This window comes from Podarcis vaucheri (genome assembly GCF_965113315.1).
Source record: "Podarcis vaucheri genome assembly, chromosome: 3".
In the NCBI taxonomy this organism is placed as follows: Eukaryota; Metazoa; Chordata; class Lepidosauria; order Squamata; family Lacertidae; genus Podarcis; species Podarcis vaucheri.
The window spans coordinates 70,658,948-70,685,891 of NC_138761.1; the positions used below are offsets into that span (position 1 = coordinate 70,658,948).

The window sequence follows — 26,944 nt, forward strand, 5'->3', positions numbered from 1 at the left end:
CTTTAAGGTGCTACTGGAAGGAATGTTTTTATTTAAAATATTGTATGTTCTTGTAGGCCCATATGAAAAGCTATTTTCTGCTGTCATGCATCCTGAACAGCTATATGTACAGAAATCTATTTGTAATCAGGGTGTCTGTCATTATATAATTTAGTCACTAGGTGGCACTTGACTTAGTTGTATCTTCTCCAGTTGTCCCTGTTGTTTTTCTGAGAAAAACCTCCTGGTTGGGCTTCCTGGCAGGTGTGTTTCCTAAGCCTGAGTTGAGGGACTTGTGACTATTCAGATGTTATCCCATCAGTCTCAGACAACAAGGTAGGTGGTTGGGGAATGTCCAACAGCAACTGGAAGACCAGACGTGCTGAATGTCTCCTCATATTAGTCTTTGGTTTCGCAATCCAGATGCATTTCTCTACTATTTGTGTGACAACTTCATTTTGGATAATGAATTTGTACTGAAATGGTTTCATTCTGGCTCCATCTTGGGAGATGAACATGTGCCACTCATTTTACTGTCCTTTAAATTTTGAATCCCATTTCATTACCTTTTAAATTTGTATCCTTATAGAATTGGCTGACAAAAAAACAACAACTGAAGGCCGATACCAACTCAGGTTCTCTAGGAAATCAGTAGCCCTCTGCAGAGGCTAAGGCTAGATGGCTGGACTTTCCAATCTCATTACACAAAAGCTGCTTCTGAATGGCAATGATCTGCGAATTGCATCAGCTAAAGCTGCCATATCAGCCTGACTTTCTCAAACCAAAACAGAAAGCAGCAGGGGAGGTAAATCTGACAGGTCGCATTTGGTGTCACTTGAGTGAAAAGATTAATATTAATGGTGGAGAAATATCAAATTAGCCAGTCAGGCCTCTTTTTTGTAGAGGCTGGTGTGTTGAGGGCCATTCCTTCTCCTGAGAATAATGAGGCTCAGGTGGCTGAGAAACCTGTCATGACTTCAGACAAAACCCAAACAAAATAACCCAGAAATTATTGGCACTTGCATTTTTATACATTTTTGTTGCGCTCCTGGTATCTCCCCTTCAAAGAGAGAATCCTATCTCTGAGTAGCTGGCCGTTCATCCAGCCAATTCCATCTGGAGTGATCTTTCCTTTTTAATTGAACAGATTTCTCACCCAGATTGGGTCGCCGCTTGACAGACAGCTTTATGGGGCTGTCTATAAACTGACTTCAATACAGTTTTTTAAATAGATATTCAAATGAAACCTATTTCCCCACTCATTTTTTTTAAACTCCCTTTCAAAAGCTTCTAAGTCACCCCATGGGGAGCTGGGCTCAAGGACAGTCTTTGCAATGGAAGAAAAGTATTGTGCCTTTCTCTTTAGTATGCATCTTTGGGGATATGTATATTGTTTGTTGTGGCAGTGGCTTATGGAGGGATTGTCTCCCTCCTGCACCCACTTCACCCCACCCCTCCACTTACTCCATTTTGTTTGCTTTTGCCTTTTCTGCTCATTCTTAATATGTAGGTTGTTTGGTTACATGCATCCCGAAGCCTCTGCATTTTAATTGTTTGACTCTCCAGTGGATCTATCACTAGTGGTCTCCTCAGTGATATTCAGAAGAGGTTTCTTTTATTATTCACACACCCACCCACCCATGAATGTAGCATTTCACAGGATTTGCTAAACTGGATTAGCCTATAAACCCATTGATCCTACTGCCCAGCCTCCACAACTGTTTCTCTAGGGGAAATGGAATAGTTTCCACAATCCCCACAGCAGACGGTTTCTACTCAAGCAGCCCTGTAAAGGTGTTCAGATGCATTGGCCAATGTAAGCATATTTTAATACTGAATCCTACAAGGAGTAAGCCCCACTGGACGTGGGGGTTGGGGCCATAGCTCAGTAGCAGAGCACCTGCTTTACGTCCAGAAGTTCCCAGGTTCAAGAATGGAAAAACAAATTGTGGCGTTTTTAATAAAAAGCTGGGGTTGTTTATGCAGTCCCTATATATTTGTCTTAAATACCAAATGATAAATAAAGGGGCTGAAAATGTGCCAACTTATTTTTCTGATTCCAAAAGAAAGAAAACCAAATTCAACCGTAAATTATAAGCCCTGTTAGTACTGCTTAACACCAATACTCCATTTCCACTCACATCTCTCCAACCTGCATGCCTCATTGCTCAGCTATTGATTTTCATTTCCCATTCGCAACTTAAATACTCACCATAAAAACTGGGCATAGCACTTTAAACAATTGGTTATCAACAGTGTATTGGCATTCCTTCCTTTTTGTTCAATAAGATGCAACTGGAACAAAATAAGGCAGCACGAAATATAATTGGCAGAGAAGTTAATGCCCAATTCCTTTCTGTTCTTGCCACATTTGCATTAGTTGCTATACAGATAATAAATAGGTGTGGTTGAATAGAAAATCCCATCACTGATGACAAGAATGTTGGTGCTTTTCAGAGAGTGATGAAAATAGTGTTGAATAGTCTGAACATCATATGCTCCTAGATAGTGGAAACTACTAAGTTGCTTATGAAGTTCCCTTTGTGCTGTAACTTATGATGTGTTACTGGTTTCTAGGATGGTTCCTATTTATTTTCCTATATTTCTGAATTTTTAATATATATATATTTGCAGCAATGTATTCTACATTCTCAGAACCCCAGTTGAAATGGATCTAGAAAATTGGTTTCATCCAAGGGAGCCTGGACTGTATATTCCACACATTGGCCAGAGTTTCAACAGAAGTGCCAGTCATATTAGCTGAAATATCTATCCATCTGGAAACCAGTTGAATCCATCAGCCTCTGAGAGTGGACCACCTTAATAGGTCCCCTGCTTCTGCAAAGGGGGGGAAACTGCTGAAAGCCTAAAATTCAACAGGAGGTGATTTGACCATGACAAGGGACTGATGTTAATATCCTCCACTTTCAGATCACATTTATTCCTGCCTAGTCAAGAAAACCAGGGTGCCACATCACACATCAGGCCAATGGCATCTTAGGACAGCTGTATGGTTGTCATGGTGGCCATGAAGTCCTGACATGTCCCAGAGGTAATATTACCTCCTGGACAAAATTATATTTATTTTACTTTAACATTCATCATCCAGAGGAACCATCTATTCTCTGATAATTTATACAATGTTATACTTAGATTCTTAGATAAATTTATTGTCATTGTCCGTATATACACAGTATACACAACAACGAAAATCAAACACCCACCCGAAGACCGGGTTCACATATACATTTGCACGTATCTCCGAACTCTCATCCTATGTAAACATAATCTATAAAACATAACATAATCCAGAATATAGCATGACCTATTAAAGGCATAACATAACCTAAAACCTATCTCATTCCTTCTACTCCCTACTTACTAAACCTTGCCACTGGCCCTGAGATCGTTATTTAGTGCAATCAGAGCTCTTGGATAGAAACTATTCAGAAGGCGTGTGATTCGTGTTTTCATTGTCCTATATCTTCTGCCCGAAGGCAATAGTTCAAAGAAGTTGTGAGCAGGGTGGGTGGGATCTCTCAGAATATTATGTGACTTCTTCAAGATGCGAGACGTGAAGATCTCATCCAGGGTTGGTAGTCGGAGCCCAATAACGTTCTGGGCAATTTTAATTGTTCGCTGTAAAGCTTTTTTATCCGTTTCAGAGCTGCTCCCATACCACGATAATATACTATAGGTTAAGACACTCTCGATGGTACTATGATAATAGGACAGAAGTAGGTGCTGGGATAGATTCAGTCCCCTGAGCATTCTCAGGAAATACAACCTCCCCTGCACCTTCCTCACAGCCATATTAATATTTGCAGTCCATGAGAGGTCCTCCGAGATATAAATGCCCTGGTATTTAAAACTACCAACCCTCTCCACTTCCTCGCCATTTATGTGCAATGGTAAAAATACACTTTTCTTTCTCCTAAAGTCAATTATGAGTTCTTTGGTTTTTTTGGTGTTAAGCATAAGATTATTTTCTTTACACCATTGAATTAACCCCTGTACTTCTTTCCTATAAGCAGTCTCATCGTTCTCACTGATGAGCCCCACCACTGTTGTATCATCCGCAAATTTGATGATTGTGTTGGACTTATACAGTGGGGTGCAATCAAATGTGTACAGAGAATAGAGAAAGGGACTTAGCACGCAACCCTGAGGGGCTCCTGTGCTTAATACTAGAGTAGAAGAATAGTAAGGTCCCATTCTCACTGTCTGCGGCCTATCAGTCAGGAAATTCCTTACCCACAGACAGATCTTCTGATGTATACCCAAGTTGGTCATTTTAAGAAATAACCTGTCTGGCAGAATTGTATTGAAGGCAGAACTGTAGTCCACAAACAACAGCCTTGCGTAGGTTCCCTGTCGTTCTAGATGACTCAATACAGTATGGACGGCGATGGAAATAGCATCATCAGTAGATCTGTTTCTTCTGTATGCAAACTGGAACGGGTCTAAAGTGGATGGAAGACTAGCCTTAATATAATCTCTCAAAACATTTCATAACAACAGATGTTAAGGCTATTGGTCTATAATCATTGAGAGATACCACCACTGACTGCTTTGCGGGATACACAGGATCCCGCAAACAAGTTGTCAGCAATGTGCTGGATAGAATTGCATTCTGTGTTCCATCTGTGCTGTGGGCCAGGTCCAACCCTGCCCTACCTAGTTTCCTTTCCTCACTATGGAAAATGTCAATGTGAGCAGAGTGTGATGTTGACACTTTTTTGCATGGGTTTAAATATTTCTTTTTTAAACCTCTAGAGTGCTTTGGATTCCTAGGCCACAATCCTAAACTATTAGATTGTTGGTTACAGTGGGCTTAGGCGTGCCTTGTTCTGCACGGAATGGGAATCCAAGTGTTTTCCATTATTCAAAGGGTCATGTTGCACAATTCCATTATTAACATAATGGAACTAGGGTGGCTTTCTAAGCATCTGGGGTGCTATCTGTACAATTAGCACCTATTAAATCAATCCACGGTGAGCATCTGTTTGTACAAATTATCATGTGGAGGCAGGAAACAGAATGTACAGCACAGTCTTTGGAAAGGGTGTGTAAATGTGTGTCCCTCAGCTATAAGAGTGTCTCTTTGGTCCTTTACACTACCTGGAAAGTTCATTGGGGCTCCCCACTCTGTAATGGGTAAAGGTATGTGTCTCATGGAAGTCAAGCATGGTACAGTATCCTATTGAAATCAGTGTTTATTTTTCAGTGACCTCATCACCTTTTCTAAAATCCATTCTGTCTATCTGTTGCCTATTGCTTACTAACTTCCTGGAACGGGAATTTGGGTTTTCTAGCTTAGTATACTCTGGGTGTATTTGAATGCTTCTACATATCTTCCAAAACTTATGTGTGCATATTATTGTTACCATTATTACATAGGAAGCTGCCTTATATTGAGTCAGACCGTTGGTCCATCTAGGTCAGCACTGACTGGCAACAGCCCTCCAGGGTTTCAGCTAGGCAGGGGTCTCTTTCCTGGTCCTATCTGGGACTCTGCCCAGATCACTCCTCTTCCCCAGCTCTGCTCTGCACTCTGGTCAGGTGCTTTTACCTGGCTGGGATGTGTCTTTCAACTGCGATGCCTCTTGCTTGTCTGGACAGAGGGTGTGTGTGTAGAAACCTCTGCCTGTTGCATAACTGGAATGTGGCCTACTGTGGCCTACTGTGGCCTCTGCCTGTTGCATAACTGGAATGTGGCCTACTGTGCAATGGTTAAAAGGCACAGCTGTTGGTCAAATGCACTCATTGAAAAGGTTCCCCATGCCTGCCTTAGGAGAAGAAAACTCCATCTGTTATGCCTGTTTAATGGCCAAGTGATGAGACCTTCTACATATCAGATGGGTGGAATTCCACATGGAGTGGAACTGCAATTTACCGCCCTCTTTCCGCACTACTAGTGTACAAGGAGGTTGTGCACCCCCTCTGGTGTTGGTGCCTCTGAATGCCAGTTGTTGGGGGTTGCTGCTACACTCATATTCTGCTTATGGGCTTCCCATAGGTGTCTGGTGGGTCACTGAGAACTGGATGTCTGGACTAGGTGGGCCTTTGGTCAGATTCATCAGGGCTCTTCTTATATTCTTAGTCCTGCCATCTCCCAGTAGGACTAGGAAAGGCACCGGCCTGAAAACCTGGAGAGCTAAATTAATAGCCTCATTTAGCAGATTCCTGTGTTCCTATGAAAATTGCTTAAATAAACAGAAAACACAGATCTGCAAGAATGTTGTGAATCACAGAAGAAAGCTATGTGGCTTGGGCCACTTCCAAGGATACAGAATAGAGTTATGACCACTGTCTTTCCCAATTGGGTGTCTGGAGGCACACAGCCAACCACAGGTCAGGCAACTGCAGACATGTCTCTTCCATTTAAATGTGTTCCTTCCTGGGACATACTATGTACAAATACCCAGCAGACACACGGGTCACAGCCTTCCCCCTTTCTGCGGGGATGCAGGGGGATGCATACCCCTAAACATTTTGTGAATCTAAGTTTGGCTTCATTGAGGGGCGGTATTTCAATATGAGTAGGATAATGAGTGTACCCCTAAACATTTTTTCCCAGAAAAAAGCAGTGCAAATACCTTTTAAAATACTGTACTATGTGAAGTCACACTTTAGTTTGAAGATTGTGGCTTGACCAAGTCTTCTAAAGGTCAGCGACTTATCTGGCTCTGCAAAACTGATGTAGGATAGATATCCTAACATTTTATTTAAAATGCAGTGTCTCTTCCAGCAAACATGGAAATTCTCAGATAAGACAGGTTATTTACACTCAGTACTTAACAGCACTCAGTAAGTATATGATGACTTTCATAAGTAGATCTCCTAGAGATTAGTATAAGTGCTAATCCTCCCGAGTAGATGCCCATTAACAGTGCAAATTTTCACCCACCTGACAGCAGGTTGTGATATCAGTGGTCTCTTTTTGTGTGTGCCCTTTTAGGTTTTGTGAAGTGCAAACAAAGTGGAGACACAGATGTTTTTCACAGCTCAGTGCTGACTTGCTCCTGCAAACTGCAGCATGTGGTTTTGCTCTTTTGATATGTGTTCTCACAATTTGTACCAGAAAAACACCACAGTTTCCTGCCAAAAGCATTACAACCAAACATGCTTCAGAGGAAGTTAGTAAGGCAAGTAAGGTGCAGCTTTAATTTCAAGGTATTTGATTCAGATTTTTCTTCTCTTTTCTCTGCTTGTTACAACTCTAGCTCTCATGAACGTTGACGAGCACCTTGACTACAGAGTTACAAAGGCTATGGATCAAAAGTTATATTGGTGACAAAGTGCAAAGCAGCCCCCTCCTGCCCTGCACAGGGTTCAGAATGTACAGTTGTATTTTTAGGTGGCCAGCTATCATATTTTACAGAAGGCACTCCTCTGTTCTGGAGGGCTGTCAGAGGACAGTCCTCTGTTTCAAGGGGTCCTCTGCTCAAAGGGCTGTCTGGTCCAAGTCCGGTTTATTGATAAAATACCAGAAGAGAAAGGTTGGGTTTTGGCGTTGCAGCAGACACACTGGTCACAGCTTTTCCCATTAAAGTGAGACGGATTGCATTTCTATTTTAATTACAATAATCATCCCTAAATTGGCATCTGTACCCACAAATCACCACATGCCAGTTTTCTGCAAACCAGTATCCTCTTTCATCCCCTTTCATTTTATTTTTTGGGGCCACCCTGCTTGCATTTGGTTTGTACATTTTAAAACATTGGATAAGCAAACTGAGCCTTTTGTGCCCCAATGCTAAGGCCTGGTGGTCTGCATATGTATCTGAGTGAAGCGATGCAGTCCTGAGGTACTCTGTTACTTCAGTCTGCAGGTGGGCATTACATTTTCAATGCTTCCCTACTATAAAAACTCCCTGAAAACTGGAATGATATATTAAAAAAATTACCTTCAACTGGAACAACAGGGAGGGCTAGAAACCTGCCTCTGTAGTTTTATTCTTGTAGGGGCCAATTTACATTTGGGGATATTAAAAGCCTTTGTGGTGCCTGAAGGGAGTTCATTCCACCACCTCAGGATTCGACTACTTCATGCTGCTGCACACACATTAACCAGGCATTTTCCCCCTCAAAGTGGTGGTGATAATTATTTATGTCTCCTAATGAGGCCTTTATGCATTACTGGAGTACAACCTTCTCCTAACCTTAGTCATAAAACAGCTCATTTAGTATGAAGGAAATTATATTTGTAGCTTTTGCTTAATGGTAATGGTTTCCTGACTTTGTAACAGGAAATAGGGTGGAGGGCGAAAGCAAAGCAGATCCACCGCCTGACCAGTTCAGATAACCTGTTCCCCACACATTGAATTATGGTGCTCTGCAGAGAGACGCTCTCAATAGAAATCCATTTAGAGGCAGGTCTCTCAACCGTTGCAGCTCGATTTCATAAACGCACTTAGGTTGTGTCCATATTTCAAAAAAGCCCCAAAAGGCTGAGCAACAATAAAACAATGTTGTTGTTGTTGTTTTCCAGAAGGAAGAGGAAATGCTATGAGAAACGTTGAGTTGCTGGGCTGCTGTTTCACTGGCAACGTGGAAAGGGGGGGGAGGGGAAGAGTGAGGAGTGAAGTCTGTTTTCATTGGCTTTTGAAAAAAACACAAGGCCCTGAAAGGTTTTACTCAGCTCCACTCTGAAACTTTGAATGCCTGCATGTCTTTGTACATTGCTGCTCCTTCCTTCATAAGCGAGTGCTGGATTTGATGCTATCTAGGTATCATAAATCCAGGTGAAGAAGCCAAGGTTTGTAATTTACTACTAGGAACTTCCACAAGTCCCAGCAATACCCATTTCGAGCCTCATCTTGATCAGCTTCTCAGTTTTCTGTTTCATGTTGCAAGACTGCCTTTATGTGCATAAGAAGAAGTGCTTGGAGTGGCGTTGGTGCGTTGTAATGCATCAGTGAAGCAAATCTGGTCCCAATTTTTTGTGACATCAGGTTGGTTCTTTTTGCAATGGCTCTGCGAAAAGTTAAGATAAGATCTGAGTCTGAAACTCTAACATCAGTTGTAAGGGAGACATTAGAATCTGAATTTTCTGCTTCCAATACATATTGTTTTACGGTCTGTGAACCATTGCCTTCCTGATGTGCAATGAAGTAATGTGATTGCAGACTTCAGTTTCAGCCAATATATTTTGTTGCTTTACTTTATGTCATTTGTGTATTCTAATTTGTTGATTTATAGTTTTGATCACTTTTATTTTTGTTATTATTTATTAAATTTCCTCTCCTTAAATTAACTCTCCTTCATCCGTAGATCACAGGATGGTTTACATTAAAACCCCAAAATACATAACATAGTAACAATCAAAATAATACTACCCCTCACAGTTTAAAAGACCATTGATTGTTTAATTAGCCAAAGGCCTGGGAGAAGAAGAATGTTGTTGCCTGGTGTCTAGAGATATGTACTGATAGTTAATTTTATGTAATTTGTCTGTTCTAACTTGTGTACTGTACTCTACTCTGGCATCTAGTATGATGAAGGGCAGGCTATAAATGTGCTCCATAAATAATAGAATGATAGAAGTACAGATGCCACAGTTAGTTTGATTTTGAGAATATCATATGACAGCAATAATCCTCACAAAGGCAATGAGTCCACATTGAAAACTGCCGTGGAATTCATGCAGACTGGCCCTGCAATGAATTTTATTCCTAAATCCAAAACAATAGTTTAAATCATCCATAGTTCTGGATCTGGTGCAATGCAGAGATCCAAATAGTTTGTGAGAGGACTCAGAAACACCCTATAATAATCTTGTGGCAGATGCCTCCCTAATTGGAACTAATTTCCATTTCTGAGATAACACTGAGAGGGAAAAATACAGCCCCTGGGTAATACACTGATGCAGTTCAGAAAATTGTAAGCTCTTCAGTCACTGAACTGGAAATGCAAGCTTGATCAAAAGACCAAGAAAATGAACTGCGCTTCAAGAAGTAGCTTTGATAGGCCCAGAAAGAGCATTTCAATCACCACACTTGGCTTTTGGAGACACACTGTTGAATCCAGAGAAGTCCAAATGCATAACGGTGCTTTTCCACCTCTTCTCTCAGAACCAGTGCAAGATATTTCACTGCCTGAGACAAGGTGCTCCATCTGCTACCTTTCTATGGACTGACCTGCTCCTCTTCTTCCTCTTCAGTGTGGTCTAGTGGTTAAGAGCGGTAGTCACGTAATCTGGGTAACCGGGTTCGCGTCTCCGCTCCTCCACTTGCAGCTGCTGGGTGACCTTGGGCCAGTCACACTTCTCTGAAGTCTCTCAGCTCCACTCACCTCACAGAGTGTTTGTTGTGGGGGAGGAAGGGAAAGGAGAATGTTAGCCGCTTTGAGACTCCTGAAGGGGAGTTAAAGGCGGGATATCAAATCCAAATCCAAACTCCTCCTCTTCTTCTTCTTCTTCTTCTTCTTCTTCTTCTTCTTCTTCTTCTTCTTCATGCTGCTTGCTTCCGAGGCCAACTCACCCATATTTTGCTCTGAAGAACAGGGTTCAGAATTCCAAGGGCCAACCCAACACGTGGGTTCCTGTTCCACACACAGAAGCCAGCTGGCAGCTGGATGTTATTTTAGTTGCATTCACACATCAGTTTATTCCATTTCCTGGAGTTTCCCTAATTATTAATTTTCACATTATATTTGAGCTTTTACACAACTTAAGAGCCACTTCTAGAAATACAGCAGAATATAGTGAAAGTTTAGCTTCATACATAACATGGGTCGATGACTCACAGCTCTATTTTAACATCTGAATCAGGTCTGACAATGCAGGTTCCTGACCAGTGTCTGAACACAATAGTGGGCTGGATTAGGGCCAATAAGATGAGTTTAAATCCAGGCAAGATGAAAGCTGTCATGAGCCCCAAGGAGAGGTCATGGAGGAGATGGATGGATCCTGAGGATTCAGAGGAGCTTGGAGAGCTCTGATGGGATGGGGGAGGTGCAATCAGGACCATAATAAGTGCAGGGGTCCAGCAGTTTGGGGCATAGAGATATGGATCCGGGGGGACGGACTGAGCAGGAGCATCCCATTCCATGATATCAAACACCCCTACCTCAACACCTCCTGCTATGGAGCTGCTTCCAGCACCTCTTCCCATTTAAGTGTGACTCCACTTCCATCTCCAGAGATGCTGAGGGAGCTGCAATGGCTAACAATAGGCACGGTTCAGGGTTTTGCTTTCATCATTTGAAACCCTAAATAAGTTGGGAGAAAGTTACCTAAGGGCTGCCTTGTGTCTGCCTAGCAACTGCGCGCCTCAGATGGGACATGCTGCACAGGGGCACTTAGTATGTACTAGAAACTGAGCTTTTAATGTTGCAGTTCCAGCCTTCTGGAAGTAGATACTAACTGAAATTAGAGAAGTGCCTAGCATTTTAATATTTAGTAAATGACCATTGGCATGGTCTGTGATAAATGTCTATCAGAGACATTTTTGTTTACGAAACCTTTCCCTGAAATGCGAGTCAGTCATTTCATGGAATAATAATTGCACAAATATAAAAATGGTTTCATTGCCTTTAGTTTACAGAATTTGAAACTTTTTGTGATCTTTTGCATGCTCCCTACATGCTCCCCACCACATACTTTTTTGTGCAAAGCTCCTGATCACAAGGTGAAGCTCTGTCGATCATCCAATGTAAAAGGCCCTAAAGCTTCTAGCTCTACTGCCTTTAGTTCTTTTAGCAGCAGCGGAAATAACAGTTCCAGGTCAGGTCAGGTCAGACTTTTATTGCTTATACCAAAAACCTCTGCAGAAATTCAAACAGGCTCAAAGGGACAAAAAAAACCACATTTGAAAATATAAATATTGAAAATACTGTGTACAAAAAACGCAGTCAGGATCAAGGACAAACAACTGCAAACAACAAAACAAGGGGTAAAAAAGTATTAAAATGAATAAACAAATTATCATCAAATCAGGCATCACCATAACTATTTATAGCTGTCTGTGAAACTATATTTGCATGGATCCTTGCAAAAGCTGGTGAAAAAGAGATACTCTATACAAAACAAAACATCAGTATCTGACAATAGAATCTGAATGGCCCAGGAGTAATATTTTTTGAACTGATGGAGAAGTCCTATTCTCCAAAAACGTCTCTACTGCTGTTTCAGAAATAATTTTCAGAGTACTGTACCCACTGCAGTAGCAATTAAAAAAAGGACTATTGTTTTCAATACACAGACGTCAAGAAAACATATTTGGCAAAACACATGGCATTTGCTCTCTACGTTAGCTCTATATATGCTAATTGAGAGGGCTATATACATTTCCCTTCATGTAAACTCTGGACAGAATAGGCAGTCTTCATTTTTAAGTCCTCTTCTATATGAAATTGAATAGCAACAAAAAATTAATGACAAAAAGAAGAGTAGGGGGCGGACCTTTGGCTCCCCAGACGTTGTTGAACTACAACTCCCATCAGCTCCAGCAAACATGGCCAGTGGCCATGGATGATGGTACTATTTCAGCAACCAGGGGCAGACCATTCATATTTCTGCAGTGCCCTGTGCGAGCCCAAAATTTGGAGCTCCCTGCCTCTGCTCTTCCTATCTGCTAAACTCATTACGTCATTGTTGCAACACCCTACAGTGCCTCGGCGGCCAGTGTGGCGGAATTGGCGCCACTGCCCTAAATCTGCCTCTGCAGCAATGTCTGGAGGGCCAAAGCTTCCCCATACCTGCAGTAGGGTAGTAACTAACTAGGCATGCTTACTGAAAGGAAAAATTAAAAAGTCAGTGGCAAAAGGAATATGGGAAAGTGAATGCATTCCATAATTTTGAAGGCATTGTAGGATTGGACCAAGCAAGGATGCCCTTCTCTAATTTCCTATTTTTTTAAAAAAAAATCAAGTAGGAAGCATATTGTCCATGGGATCTGTAGGTTTACCTGCAGAGGGCACTATTTTGCAGAAACTGCACATGTGTAGAAGCACAGTATTGACCAATCATACTTAATTTAGACATTAATGCTATCAAAATGATGCTGGGCTTCGAAGCTCAAGTGTACTCAATGGCATGAAGACTCTTATAATCAATCACTTCTCTTGCCAGATATCACTATTTGACAAGCATTTCTATTTTGTCTCTTTAAAAAATGCTACTTCTTCACTGATAGACAAAAGTGTGATCTACATATCCAACCCTGTTTGTAACTCTCAAAAAGTGCGTTGTGACTCTTGAAAAGTGCTGTGTGGTCATTCAGAAATGCTATATCCAACTAGAAATGTGTGTGCTGTTTGTATGTGTGTGGGACTGGGTTTCTTTTTAGACTCTGTCAATCTGCATGTTAAAAGTTGGTTGATAAAAACTTGGAATATTCTAGCTTTTTTGAAATTTACTCTATTAACTGTGGACAAGGTAGAATTAGATTTGTCAATTTCCCTAATACTTTTCAATACTCTTATTTTAAACTATTTGACTAATTGATGATGCTACTCTGGATGTTATCCCCTCCCCAATTAGCTAATTAAAAAAAATCTGTTCCCCACCCCAGCCAAAATTGTAAAGGTAGAGATAATAATGGGTACCTGCCAACTGCCCCCTTCATGGATCACTGCCTTGCCGTGGCGAAGGGGCTTGAAGAACTCAGAGAAGCTATGAACTACGCCGAGCAGGGCACCCAAGATGAACAGGTCATAGTGGAGAGTTTTGACCAAACGTGATCCACCTGGAGTAGGAATCGGCAAGCCACTCCAGTATCCCTGCCAAGAAAACTCCATGGACAAAGACAACAGGCATATAAAAGTTATGACACTGGAAGATGAGCCCCTCAGGTCGGAAGGTGTCCAACATGCTACTGGGGAAGAGCGGAGGACAAGTACAAGTAGATCCAGAGCTGATGAAGCGGCTGGGCCAAAGCCGAAAGGACGCTCAGTTGTGGATATGCATGGAAGCGAAAGGAAAGTCCAATGCTGTAAAGAAAAATATTGCATAGGAACCTGGAATGTAAGAACCATGAACCTGGGTAAGTTGGATGTGGTCAAAAATGAGATGGCAAGAATAAATATTGACATCCTGGGCATCAGTGAGCTAAAATGGACGGGAATGGGCGAATTCAGTTCGGATGACTACCATATCTACTACTGTGGGCAAGAAACCCGTAAGAGAAATGGAGTGGCCCTCATAGTCAACAAAAGAGTGGCGAAAGCTGTACTGGGATGCAGTCTCAAAAATGATAGAATGATCTCGATACGAATCCAAGGCAGACCTTTTAACATCACAGTAATCCAAGTTTATGCACCAACTACTGGTGCTGAAGAAACTGAAATTGACCAGTTCTATGAAGACTTACAAAACCTTATCGAAGTGACACCAAAGAAGGATGTTCTGCTCATTATAGGGGATTGGAATGCTAAAGTAGGGAATCAAGAGATAAAAGGAACAACTGGCAAGTTTGGCCTTGGAGATCAAAACGAAGCAGGGCAAAGGCTAATAGAGTTCTGTCAAGAGAACAAGCTGGTCATCACAAACACGCTTTTCCAACAACACAAGAGACGACTCTACACATGGACATCCCCAGATGGGCAACATCGAAATCAGATTGATTATATTCTCTGCAGCCAAAGATGGAGAAGCTCTATACAGTCAGCAAAAACAAGACCTGGAGCTGACTGTGGCTCAGATCATCAGCTCCTTATAGCAAAATTCAAGCTTAAACTGAAGAAAGTAGGAAAAACCACTGGACAGGTAAGATACAATCTAAACCAAATCCCTTATGAATACACAGTGGAAGTGAGGAACAGGTTTAAGGATTTAGATTTGCTGGACAGAGTGCCTGAAGAACTATGGATGGAGGCTCGCAACATTATACAGGAGGCAGCAACTAAAACCATCCCAATGAAAAAGAAATGCAAGAAAGCAAAGTGGCTGTCCAACGAGGCCTTACAAATAGCGGGGGAGAGAAGGCAAGCAAAATGCGAGGGAGATAGTGAAAGATACAGGAAATTGAATGCAGATTTCCAAAGAACAGCAAGGAGAGACAAGAAGGCCTTCTTAAACGAGCAATGCAAAGAAATAGAGGAAAGCAACAGAACGGGAAGAACCAGAGATCTGTTCAAGAAAATCGGAAATATGAAAGGAACATTTCGTACAAAGATTACCATAATAAAGGACAAAAGTGGTAAAGATCTAACTGAAGCAGAAGACATCAAGAAGAGGTGGCAAGAATACACAGAGGAATTATACCAGAAAGATATGGATGTCTCGTACACCCCAGGTAGTGTGGTTGCTGACCTTGAGCCAGACATCCTGGAGAGTGAAGTCAAATGGGCCTTAGAAAGCACTGCAAATAACAAGGCCAGTGGAAGTGATGGTATTCCAGCTGAACTGTTTAGAATTTTAAAAGATGATGCTGTTAAGGTGCTACACTCAATATGCCAGCAAGTTTGGAAAACTCAGCAGTGGCCAGAGGATTGGAGAAGATCAGTCTACATTCCAATCCCAAAGAAAGGCAGTGCCAAAGAATGCTCCAACTACCGCACAATTTCACTCATTTCACATGCTAGCAAGGTTATGCTTAAAATTCTACAAGGAAGGCTCAAGCAGTATGTGGACCGAGAACTCCCAGAAGTGCAAGCTGGATTTAGAAGAGGCAGAGGAACCAGAGACCAAATTGCAAACATGCGCTGGATTACGGAGAAAGCTAGAGAGTTCCAGAAAGACATCTACTTCTGCTTCATTGACTATGCAAAAGCCTTTGACTGTGTTGACCACAGCAAACTATGGCAAGTTCTTAAAGAAATGGGAGTGCCTGATCACCTCATCTGTCTCCTGCGAAATCTCTATGTGGGACAAGAAGCTACAGTTAGAACTGGATATGGAACAACTGATTGGTTCCAAATTGGGAAAGGAGTACGGCAAGGCTGTATATTGTCTCCCTGCTTATTTAACTTATATGCAGAATTCATCATGCGAAAGGCTGGGCTGGATGAATCCCAAGCCGGAATTAAGATTGCCGGAAGAAATATCAACAACCTCAGATATGCAGATGACACAACCTTGATGGCAGAAAGTGAAGAGGAATTAAAGAACCTTTTAATGAGGGTGAAAGAGGAGAGCGCAAAATATGGTCTGAAGCTCAACATCAAAAAAACGAAGATCATGGCCACTGGGCCCATCACCTCCTGGCAAATAGATGGGGAAGAAATGGAGGCAGTGAGAGATTTTACTTTCTTGGGCTCCATGATCAGTGCAGATGGTGACAGCAGTCACGAAATTAAAAGACGCCTGCTCCTTGGGAGAAAGGCGATGGCAAACCTAGACAACATCTTAAAAAGCAGAGACATCACCTTGCCAACAAAGGTCCGTATAGTAAAAGCCATGGTTTTCCCAGTAGTGATGTATGGAAGTGAGAGCTGGACCATAAAGAAGGCTGATCGCCGAAGAATTGATGCTTTTGAATTATGGTGCTGGAGGAGACTCTTGAGAGTCCCATGGACTGCAAGAAGATCAAACCTCTCCATTCTGAAGGAAATCAGCCCTGAGTGCTCACTGGAAGGACAGATCGTGAAGCTGAGGCTCCAATACTTTGGCCACCTCATGAGAAGAGAGGACTCCCTGGAAAAGACCCTGATGTTGGGAAAGATGGAGGGCACAAGGAGAAGGGGACGACAGAGAATGAGATGGTTGGATGGTGTTCTTGAAGCTACTAGCATGAGTTTGATCAAACTGCGGGAGGCAGTGGAGGACAGAAGTGCCTGGCGTGCTCTGGTCCATGGGGTCACGAAGAGTCGGACACGACTAAACGACTAAACAACAACAACACCTGCCAACTGCAGACCTTCTTTAGGCAGAAATCTAGTGCATTCAGCATGGCCCTGTTGGGAAAGACAGGTTTCCTGCACAAGTGGGCAGAGGCTTCTAACTGAGCAGAGGCGGTTGCAGTGCCAAATACATGCCAGGTTGGATCCGTCCGAGGGAAAGTGGAATTGGGGTGGGGCATAAGGGACTTTTGACCGTGAGGACGAGTCTGCGTCAGGCAGCAGACTTTACAGGCAGGTTGGAGCTGGTGGAAGAAGAATGGCCTGGGCTTGGGCCTTAGCTTGGAATTATACCAGTGTTGGAGCGAAGAGGGCCATCAGGGGGGCTTCTGCGTCCCATGTAGTTCAGAGCGGGAGGGGTGATGTGGTAGCAGTGGAATGGCTGGATTTGTGTCTGGACTGTAAGAGTTGAGGGAGTGGATGGGAGATAGGAAATGGATGGGCAGTGGATGGTCAAGGTGGCAAGGTAGAAACCCAGTGGGCACAAGGGCCCTTGAACTCATGTCTCATAGCTGATCAAGCTGAGCGGGAGTGGAGGGTGGAGCTGTTCTTCCTTGGGCCTCCATTTGAGATGCTCAGATTGAGATAGGTGGAGTGGGCTGTTGCAAAAGAGGAGAGAGGCCAAAGCAGAGTGAATCCAAATGGAGCTGGTGGGAGTTTGCAAGCAGAGTGAGCAGGAGGATTGCTATTGCTACTGTAATTGTTGTTAGAATTATTATTCACCCCTCAACAGAAAGACCTAGGGTGGAGTACTGTGGACAAGCTGTCTTTGTCCAAAAAAGGGCAAATCAGCTGGAGCAATCCTAGCCAGGGAGGCCACTTGAGCCTCCAATGACAAAATTGAATCCAGGAGCACCTCCTTCTAGGGGATATGCAACCCTCTTTAGGACAGGCCAACTTCCCACTTTCTGGAATTGGGAATATGGAGAGAGGGGGAGGTAGTCTCTCTCTTGAGAAACAACAGGACAGTGTTGTCTTGGTGAGAGACTCATGTGTAGACACCCCTCCCCCCCCCATTTATCTAACTTTCCCTGCTCTAGGACCCAAGGCAGTGTCTGCTGCTGCAGATACCTTGTAAGCCCCTTGAAATAATTGATAAAAGCTGGTATATAAATGTTTGAATACATTAGTGACATATTACCCAGCTGAATGAGGGAGTGCAGTTTTATGAGGATGGGTAGAAGGGTGGGAAGCATAGGCGCCTACTCCATGGGGCCTGAGGGGGCTCGAGCCCCCTCAAAAAAATTTTTTGGGGGGCTCAGCCCCCCCAATAATCTCAGGCGCCCTTCCAGCAGAGCGCCGCCGCCGTCCCCCGCCTCCTCCCCACCTGCTCCCTCGCCAGCCAGCCAGCCAGCCGCTCGCCCTAGTCGGAGAGCCCCGGCCATCCCCCGCGAGATTAGGGAATCCCCGGGGGCGGGGGCTCCTGCCTCGCTGCTTCGCAGCACCACCGCCACTGCCAAGGCACTGCCAGGGGGAATTTCCTTCCTCCTGGCGGTTTCAGCGGTTTAGGGCCGGAGCGGAGGGGGCTCGCCCTCTCTTCTCCGGCTAGCCCCACGTTTCCCGCATATCAGCTGTTCCAGAGCTGATTAATAGGCGCAGCACGCTCTCCCCATTCGTTCACGAGGAGGCGGCGCCACTTTATTTGCATATTCATGAGCTTATTTATTATTCATGAGCTTTCCCGCCCCCCCCCCCAATATTTTTTATAAGTCCGCGTCCCTGGTGGGAAGCTTGGGGTCATTCTAACACCCTGCTATTTTACTGAAAGACTAGCGGGGGCTCCTCTCTGTTCTCTTCTGGGATAGCCATACACACACATTACAGAGCTGAATGATCCTCTTCAGCTGCACTACAGCTTTCCATTAATTGCTTTTGTGCACAATTCTTAGACATGACAGGAGACAAAACACAGTTTATCCAATGGACATGTCATACCTCTTGAAATCTTTGCTACCTCTTCCTCCCAGGAAAGATACACTATAATTAGAAAGCTGTTTACTCCCTCCTGGCACTGCTTATGTTTCTTGGGGGTTGCTTTTCACAGGAAGCTGGGGGGAGCAACACTGCTCCATGCAGAGCACATGTTGTGGAACGTGCTGTGTGTGACAACCACCATTAACATGGTGCAACACAAGCTCCTCTTCATGAAAGAGAGATGGGGGGGAGGGGGGAAGAGGACAGGGTTTCCCCTTTCTCATGCCTTCCTTTCGTATCTGCAGCCAATCCATCTTGGGATGCTAGTAAAATTAGTCTTCTCCGCCCTCAGTTTCTGCACAGGCTGCGGAAGGGAGCTTTAGCCTGGTCTTGCATGTGCGTCTTATGCTGGTTTGAAACCCTGTGAGACCTAATGCAGATAATGTAAAAAAAAAAAAAAAACCTGGATGAAAACCCTCTTAAAATTAGGAAGCGAGGGCAGAAGGGGAATCTGTCAGGAGGCAATTTCTGAAGAAGCGAAACCAGGTAAAAGTTGCTGGACACCAAGTTGGCAAAGGCTGCAGTAAGGGATACTTCCAAATGAACATGGGTGGGATTGAATGGCGCATTATTATCATTACGAACATCCTGTAATGCCAAGGGTGCAAAAAAAGAACAAGAATTCCAAACTGAACTGTCTTGTCTGATAAACTGAATGGGCCTCTGCTCTTCCTTCCCAGACCTCCCCTCACTTCCTTCCAAACAATGAAAACAATAGCTGAACAATAGCTGAATGTGGCTTCACTCAATTTGCAGAAGGTTTCAGTTAGGCTTAACTTGGGTAGGGGCAGCTGGTTTTGCCTAAAGGCTTGTGCATGAATGTACCTGGGAGATTACCGGTATATGTGTGTGTATATGTCAGTTCTAGAGTTTGGGTAATTTAAATTCACAAGGCATGATTCCACCACACTGTATTTCTACAAGCGGCTTTTTGAATGAGAGTCTTAGGAAATCTGCAAAGCTGTCTTGTAACTCCCATTGGCTGCCAAATGCTAAACACAGCTTTTGTTTTTGGTGGTTAAATGTCACACAGACAATAGCTGTGCTGTGAGCACCAAGGCTCATGCGCCACCACAACAGATTATATGCCAAATGTAACAGTGCGGCTCAACACTTGCATTGTATAAGCCACGGGAAGGCTGGGAGAATTTGCTCAAAAAGTGATGCTCAGTCATTAAGAAACAATTTCTTCCCCCTCTGTGGATTTAGGTAGCCAACTAACCTTGGGTTCATCTTCCCCCACATTTTCTTCAGGTTTTGTTTTCTTCAGGTTTTGGTCAGCTTGCATTTTAAACAAATGTTTGCACCTTAGTGTTTTAAAGAGCTTCACACTAACTTGGGGCAAGAGGATTCAAAATAACCAGAAGAGAGAAATGATTAAGCATTATGAATAGATAATGCAGAAGATGTATAACCTGTGTGTGTGCCCACACATGCGCAAGTTCCTCGATTCAATCCCTGGCATCTTGTAGCAGGTATAGGGAAAGACCTTTCTCTGAGATCCTGGGCACCAACAAACAGGCAAAAACAGACACAATATTATTGTGGCATTGGAAAGAACCATTTAGTCAAACAGCCAGAAGGCTATTTTCTGCCTAAAAGACCAAACCCACCCCCAAAGTTCATGGACAATCCTGTCTTCTTAGCATATCTCTAGTTGAAACGCTCCAACCCATCCTGTGTTCATATCTGAACACCTTCCATTTCCTGTATACCACTGGGACAGAGGTTCTCTTCCTCATCACACAATGTTTCCAATCTAAATAATGCTTTTCTATTGAGCCCTTAGAAATGAAGCACAAGTAGATTTAGGACCATTAGATAAGTGATGGGGATCAGCAGTTGATTGAAAACAGTCCCATGCAGTTGTTCTATAACAAGGATGCCTTGCTCAATTCCCTCTATCCCTGCAACCCAACCATTTCAGTAGAGACTTCGGGGGGATCGATAAGTCACACAAACACTGAGTAGTCCTGTGTTCAAAAGTGAGAAGGAAAAAAATGGCTTCTTTCCATATGGGCCTCCCGTCATAAGCCTCCAAGGCCTAATCGATGGTGGCCCACGGGTCCTTTCTGAGTGATAAATAAATAATATATTTCCAGGCCGAGATTTGCTGTGTTGGAAGTTTTGGTCCAGGGAGACTTTGCGCAGCTGGAGTTGTAAATGTCTGGAAATGGGTTTATAGTGCACTCAGTGCCGATTAGATCCTGGAGTGCAGTAATGAAAGTAGGTGCCATTATAGTAATAATACCCAAAAAGAAACCTCCAGTGTATTTCACAGCTGTTTTCTATTGTTCCTTATTTCAAAACCTGCAATTAATTGCATGGAAGGAAGGGGATCAAACATACAATACGTATAGAAGGGGGAAAGAGCAGGGGCCAAAGAGGGAAATTGGACTGTTGAATCAGAGCCCTTTTGCTTTAATCATTGTTTCTCCTCTTTCTGAGAAATACATGCTGTTGCCAGTGATGATGAGAGTCAGCTGTTGTGCTTTCAGTGGATCTGCGTCTCTGTTTATTGTGACCAAAATAATTTGTGTTTTAAAGGGTGAAAGCTGGTAGGGAAACTGCAAAGCGTGGAGAAATCAAGAAGCATTTTTGAAAGAAAGGGACAGCTGACTTTTCAAACAAGCCAGTTGTTATCTTTCTGATTCCCATTGCATGAATTTGACTTAAACCTACCACTGTTTGCTACAGTTTGGCTTATATTGCTTGATTTGTGATTTCAATCTGCAGAAACTGCAGCAAGAGGTTTTTGTTGTTGTTTGAAATACAGTGGTACCTTGGTTCTCAAACTTAATCCGTTCCGGAAGTCCGTTCCAAAACCAAAGCGTTCCAAAACCAAGGCACGCTTTCCCATAGAAAGTAATGCAAAACGGATTAATCCATTCCAGACTTTTAAAAACAATCCCTAAAACAGCAATGTAACATGAATTCTACTATCTAACGAGACCATTGACCCATAAAATGAAAGCAATAATCAATGCACTGTACTATAAAATAAATAAGACAGTATTGTAGATGATAAAAATTAAAATTAAATTGTTTTCTTACCTGCACTGATGATAGTCACTGTTTGGATGGGGGGCTTTTATCCATTTCCGCAGTCACACAATCAATCAATCATTAGCTGAACTGGGTTCGACAGAGTCACAAAAGCAAATTAACTGAAAAAGCCTCAAAAACAAAAATGCAAAATAAATAGCAAAAACAAAAGCACCAAACTTAATCTGTTCTGGAAGTCCATTTGACTTCTGAAATGTTCAAAAACCAAGGCGCAGCTTCTGATTGGTGCAGGCGCCTCGGAAACAATAGCTGACAGCCGCATCAGGCGTTCGACTTCTGAAAAACATTTGAAAACCGGAACACTTACTTCTGGGTTTTTGGCATTTGAGAACCAAGGTACCATCAAAGTAGAAAGGGCTAACCTTCTGTCCAGGAATAGAGACAGATGATGTTATCAGGAAGGGATAGCCAGTTTGTGGAGCTGGCTGAAATAAAACACTTAGCAACTTCCCAGACCTGCCTCAGATCTGTTAAAAATATACCAGAGTTACAGTTAAATAATTTATTTCAAAACTCACATTTCAACAAGTGATAAGAAGTTTCACTGACTACAGTTCTCTTGGATAATAGACTATACGAGCTCCGCTCAAATAATCCTCCAAGCCATGGTTATGAAAATGGGAGCCCTGCTGCAGACTAATATGCTCCCTGTTTTCCTCCTGTACACTTGTGCAAGGAATGTTTCTTTCATTTCTGGGTTGCTCTTATTACAGCAGTGTAGGAATTGGTCTGGAGACCCAGGGATGTTTATATGTTTGGGGGAGATGGACACTCAGAAGACTCGGGAAGTTAATAGTGTATGGTTTGTCAAAATTCGATAAAGACTCAGAATTACAAAGAGAGACTCCAATGTGAAACTGCTGAATAGCAATTTTCTAAGAGGTTTGATTCTATTCATTTGGGTCTATGGTTTCCCATCCCATTACACTGGGTTAATTAATGCAACATTACCAAGCTGTTTCCTATCACCTATTACTGTTGTTGTAAAGCTTCACTGTGCTTGTTTTGCATACATTTTAGCTCTTATAGAATAGTCTCTGTAATTTTTGGGATTTAATTTCTCTCTGATCTGCTTACAATTCCTCCACCCACCCATCCCCATTGTGAATATACTGTATAGCTGCAATTGAGGATTATACTGCATGCATCTGATGAAGTGGACTTGTCCATGAAAGCTTATGCCGTAATAGCTTAATTTTTAAGAACAACTCTTGGTTGGTTTGGGAGCGGATCATAATAAACTACGGTGGCACTGTGCCCAGCCTCCTTTGAGATTAGAAGGATATGAGCACTATTTTTGGATCTTTTTAAAAACCCTGCGGTTAGCCAGAGAAACATGAAAGCAACACTTTCTCTTGTTTCTCTGCTTTAACAGTGATGTGGCTGGTTCCACCTTAAGTATGACTGCTGCGATGTCAACATGTATCATGTGATACCAAGGATTTGGTTCCTGTTCCCAGGTCTAACTCCAAGCTAGAACTCAGATACAATTGACTCCCTGTCGATAAGTGTTTCCTAGTCTCTCATCACATAGACAGAACCAACAGCAATTCCACTGGAATTGCAAAAGACATAAATACAAAAACCAATGTATTTTTGATATGTTTTTTTTAATCTTTTGATTATCCTGGGTTTGTTTGTGTGTGTGTATATGTAGGTATCTGAAAGTGTTCTTAAGCAAAAACATTACAGCCATCTGTTATGTTAAACCTCCATTTACCCTCTTTATTACTTAGCTAGCTAGCTGGAAATATTCTAGAGCTAGGCTGTATTATGATGCAATCCTTGTCATGTCATTCTTGTTTCCTCCTTCAACTTTTTGAAATATGAGGCCATTTGAACAGCTTTGGAAGCACTTACTCTGTTATAATAAGCAATCTTCTCAGGTTATATGTCAACATTGCATTATGAGCTGACTAGTGGGAGTTGTCATTCCTATGGTGGTACATCACGTACCCTTCTCCTCTTCCCAGGGGAGCAGGGTATTATTTTCTAGCAAGCAGAAACTGCTGCAATTCTAGGCACATTTACTTGGGAGTAGACCACATTGAACTCAGTGGGATTTTATGCATACCATATAGGTATGCATAAAATTAGACCGCAGCTGGAATAGGTGAATTGGCAGAATTCAACCACTATTACAACGAAGAATAAGTAACAGTAGTGGAGTAAGTTTTAGCTGTGACTAACCTGCCTTAATGATTTCAATAGTACATCACAACTGAGTTTTGCTGGATTATGAACAATATCGTTACGGTTTCTAATAACGTAATCCTTTACATGTCAACTCAGAAGTAAGCTACTCAGTTACTCAGGTGAGCTTACTTCTGAATAAACATACACAGGACATAAACATACTTCTATACATCTGCCATATATGCCAGCAAAAATACTGAAATATCTGAAAGGAACTTTTGCTAATAATCATAGAACCTGCAGATTTATTTCGGCTTCATAATTTGTCAGCCATATGCAATCCTACACACAGTTGGAAGTAATTCCCATTGAGCTTAGTGGGACTTACTCCCGAGTAGATGTGCATTGGCTTACACTCTGTACTGCTTAAGTGCACTTTGACTGCTCTCTACTGTCAAATCAGCTTTAACAAGTAACAACCCGTTTTCATCTGAAGGTGGTTGAATAAGCAATACATAGACTTTCTAGAGGTGGAAACCAGGGGAGCTTAATTTATATTAGCCTTGCCGATATTATAATTGAGAGAGTGGGAGGACAGAATTTCTGCAGCTTATCTCTTGGTGGTGGTTATCAGCTTGCATAGAGGCCTGTCCTTATCTTACCTGCTGAGCAGATTACTAAGTGAAGAAAGGAAAAAAGAAGGAGCAGTTCCTGCCTGATCAAATGCTCCCCCCCTTTTTTTGTTCATGCAGCTAGCAGCTTGTCGCAATACAGTGGTACCTCAATTTACGAACTTAATCCGTTCCGGAAATCTGTTCTTAAACCAAAACCGTTCTTAAACCAAGGCATGCTTTCCCTAATGAAGCCTCCTGCCGCCAGTGCCATTCCACCATTCGGCTTCCATTCTTAGACCGAGGTAAAGTTCGCAAACCGGGACACTACGTCCGGTTTTGTGGAGTTCATAAACCGAATAGTTCATAAACAGGGCTATTCTTAAACTGAGGTACCACTGTATATGAAGTTCATAGCCAAAGATTATTGAAAACTTGATTTAAACTCTCTCCCCTTCTCTCTCTCTATATATACTATGACACACACACACAGAGTTTATTTGGCAACAAGGCTGACTGCAACCAGTCATGATTCACTTCCAGGTAATATGCTTAGGAGTAGTGTGTGAGAAAGAGAAGATGGATCCCTTTTAGCACTTCCAAAACATATATAGCCACCCCTTCTGTGCTATTCCAAAATCCGCATGACTGAGTGCCCCCAAAAAGTTCCTCTTGGCTACTTTTAGGCCTCATAAGAATAAATATAGCAGCCATAGCAAATGGAACAGGAGACAGCAGCATGTCAATAAAGATGTAAGAAAAATAACACAGTATACCATGTAACAAACCTATCAAAACATATTAAAGTCTAGATAACTGAAGACCACTTGATGTACCTGCAATAAAACATAGAACAAACTGATAACTAGGATACTGTCCTGCTATGCTAATGACCACACGTGGCATACCCCTCACAAAATGTTTAGTGGTATGCGTACCCCTGTATCCCCCCAGAAAAAAAGCACTGGTGATATGCACATATTTATCTATCAAGCTAGCACTACCATTCCACTGACCCAACCAGGGGAGCTACTAGCTCAGCACAACCAAGGACTCAGAAGCCAAGCATGAGAGGAGCCCAGGTCTAGAGGAGGAAGAAGTGTTTCCGTTAGAATGGAAGGATTAAGAAGCAGTAAAATCATGCATCTCTGCTTCCTCGGTGTGTGTGTGTGTGTGTGTGTGTGTGTGTGTGTGTGTCATTGATCTATTTGATACTTGCAAGCTCTCTCAAGTGTGGCAGCTGCTTGAAAACAACTCCATGTGGCAAAATGTGTGTATAAGCTAGCTCCCCATATGGTTCTCCTTAAATCGCAGCAATGCAAAGAGCAAAAAGAGGGGTTTGTGATGTTTTAACTGATGTCCCCAGAGCTACATGCACACAAATGGCTTTGCAAATGGAACTGCTGTCAAACAAGTGTTTTATACGCAACAGTGAAACAATTTCACTTCTAATACAATTTGTTCAACTGGCCATCCCAATAAAAATAGAGGCTCCTACCTTTTACACTACCTCACTAAAAGCAGTCATGAATATTAAAAAACACCTTTTAAGTCATGATTTGCCACTCTTATCTACTGCTTCCTGTTCAGGTCAACGCTGGTCCTGTACATTTTCTTCGTGACCTGCAAGAAAATCAGTGCGGTTTTGTTTCCTACAGTCCAAATATGCTTGATCCTGTTTCTTCTGCCTTTAATGTCTCTCTTGCAGCTGCCTGGTCCAGCAGTATCCTTGGGGCCAATTCTTCAGTAAATTTCATATCAGATGGCTTATTATTAGATCATATTTGGTTAGGTGAAGAAATATGCTGACCTGGCATAATATATGTGTCTTAACATATGCAAATTAGCAGCAACTGTAAATAATATTTTTTTCTAGGAATAACACTCCATTTTAGTTTATTTGCTTCAATAATGGTGCAATATATTAAGCTGGGTTTGAAGGGTAATTTAGTGCTAAGGAGACCACTACTTCAATGCAGGTATTTCCGATTGCCTGGCAGAATTATATTCCAGCCTTGCCTCCAGGCCTGTTCAGGGAGAGCATGGGCTCTCCTGACCCTCCAGGACAGGTTTGGGGGAGTTGCAGTGGCACATGGGGGGAGGAAAGGTGGGGGACCTAATGTGCTGGCAGGAGCCATGTGCTGGCTTCGAATCTGGCCCTTTGCAAGCTCTGCAAAATACATGAACTCCTAAAGCTTGAAAGGGGAGATGCACACCTTATTTCTCCTACAATGATTTTGCAATAGGAAACTTGGTTGTGCAGTTTCTTTGGATCGGTTAGCTTAGTATCTGAGCTATAGACACTTCACACATTTTCCGCTTAACTTTGCAACAAATGTGATATTAAAAGATGGTTTCAAGCCTCCCACGAACAATGCAGTGAATTTTGAATTCCA

At 42.5% G+C, this 26,944-nt stretch overlaps 1 protein-coding gene across 2 annotated transcripts in view; it reads left to right on the forward strand.

Annotated features, from left to right (window-relative positions):
* Positions 1-271: 271 nt before the first annotated feature.
* The window catches only part of CEP85L (centrosomal protein 85L), a 123,541-nt gene continuing 96,868 nt past the window's right edge, over positions 272-26,944 (forward strand). For both annotated transcript variants that reach the window (XM_082216057.1, XM_082216058.1), the window contains exon 1: positions 272-315. In XM_082216057.1, coding sequence (XP_082072183.1) covers positions 287-315 — 29 coding nt within the window. In that variant the 5' untranslated portion in view covers positions 272-286. The remainder of the gene's footprint in view (positions 316-26,944) is intronic.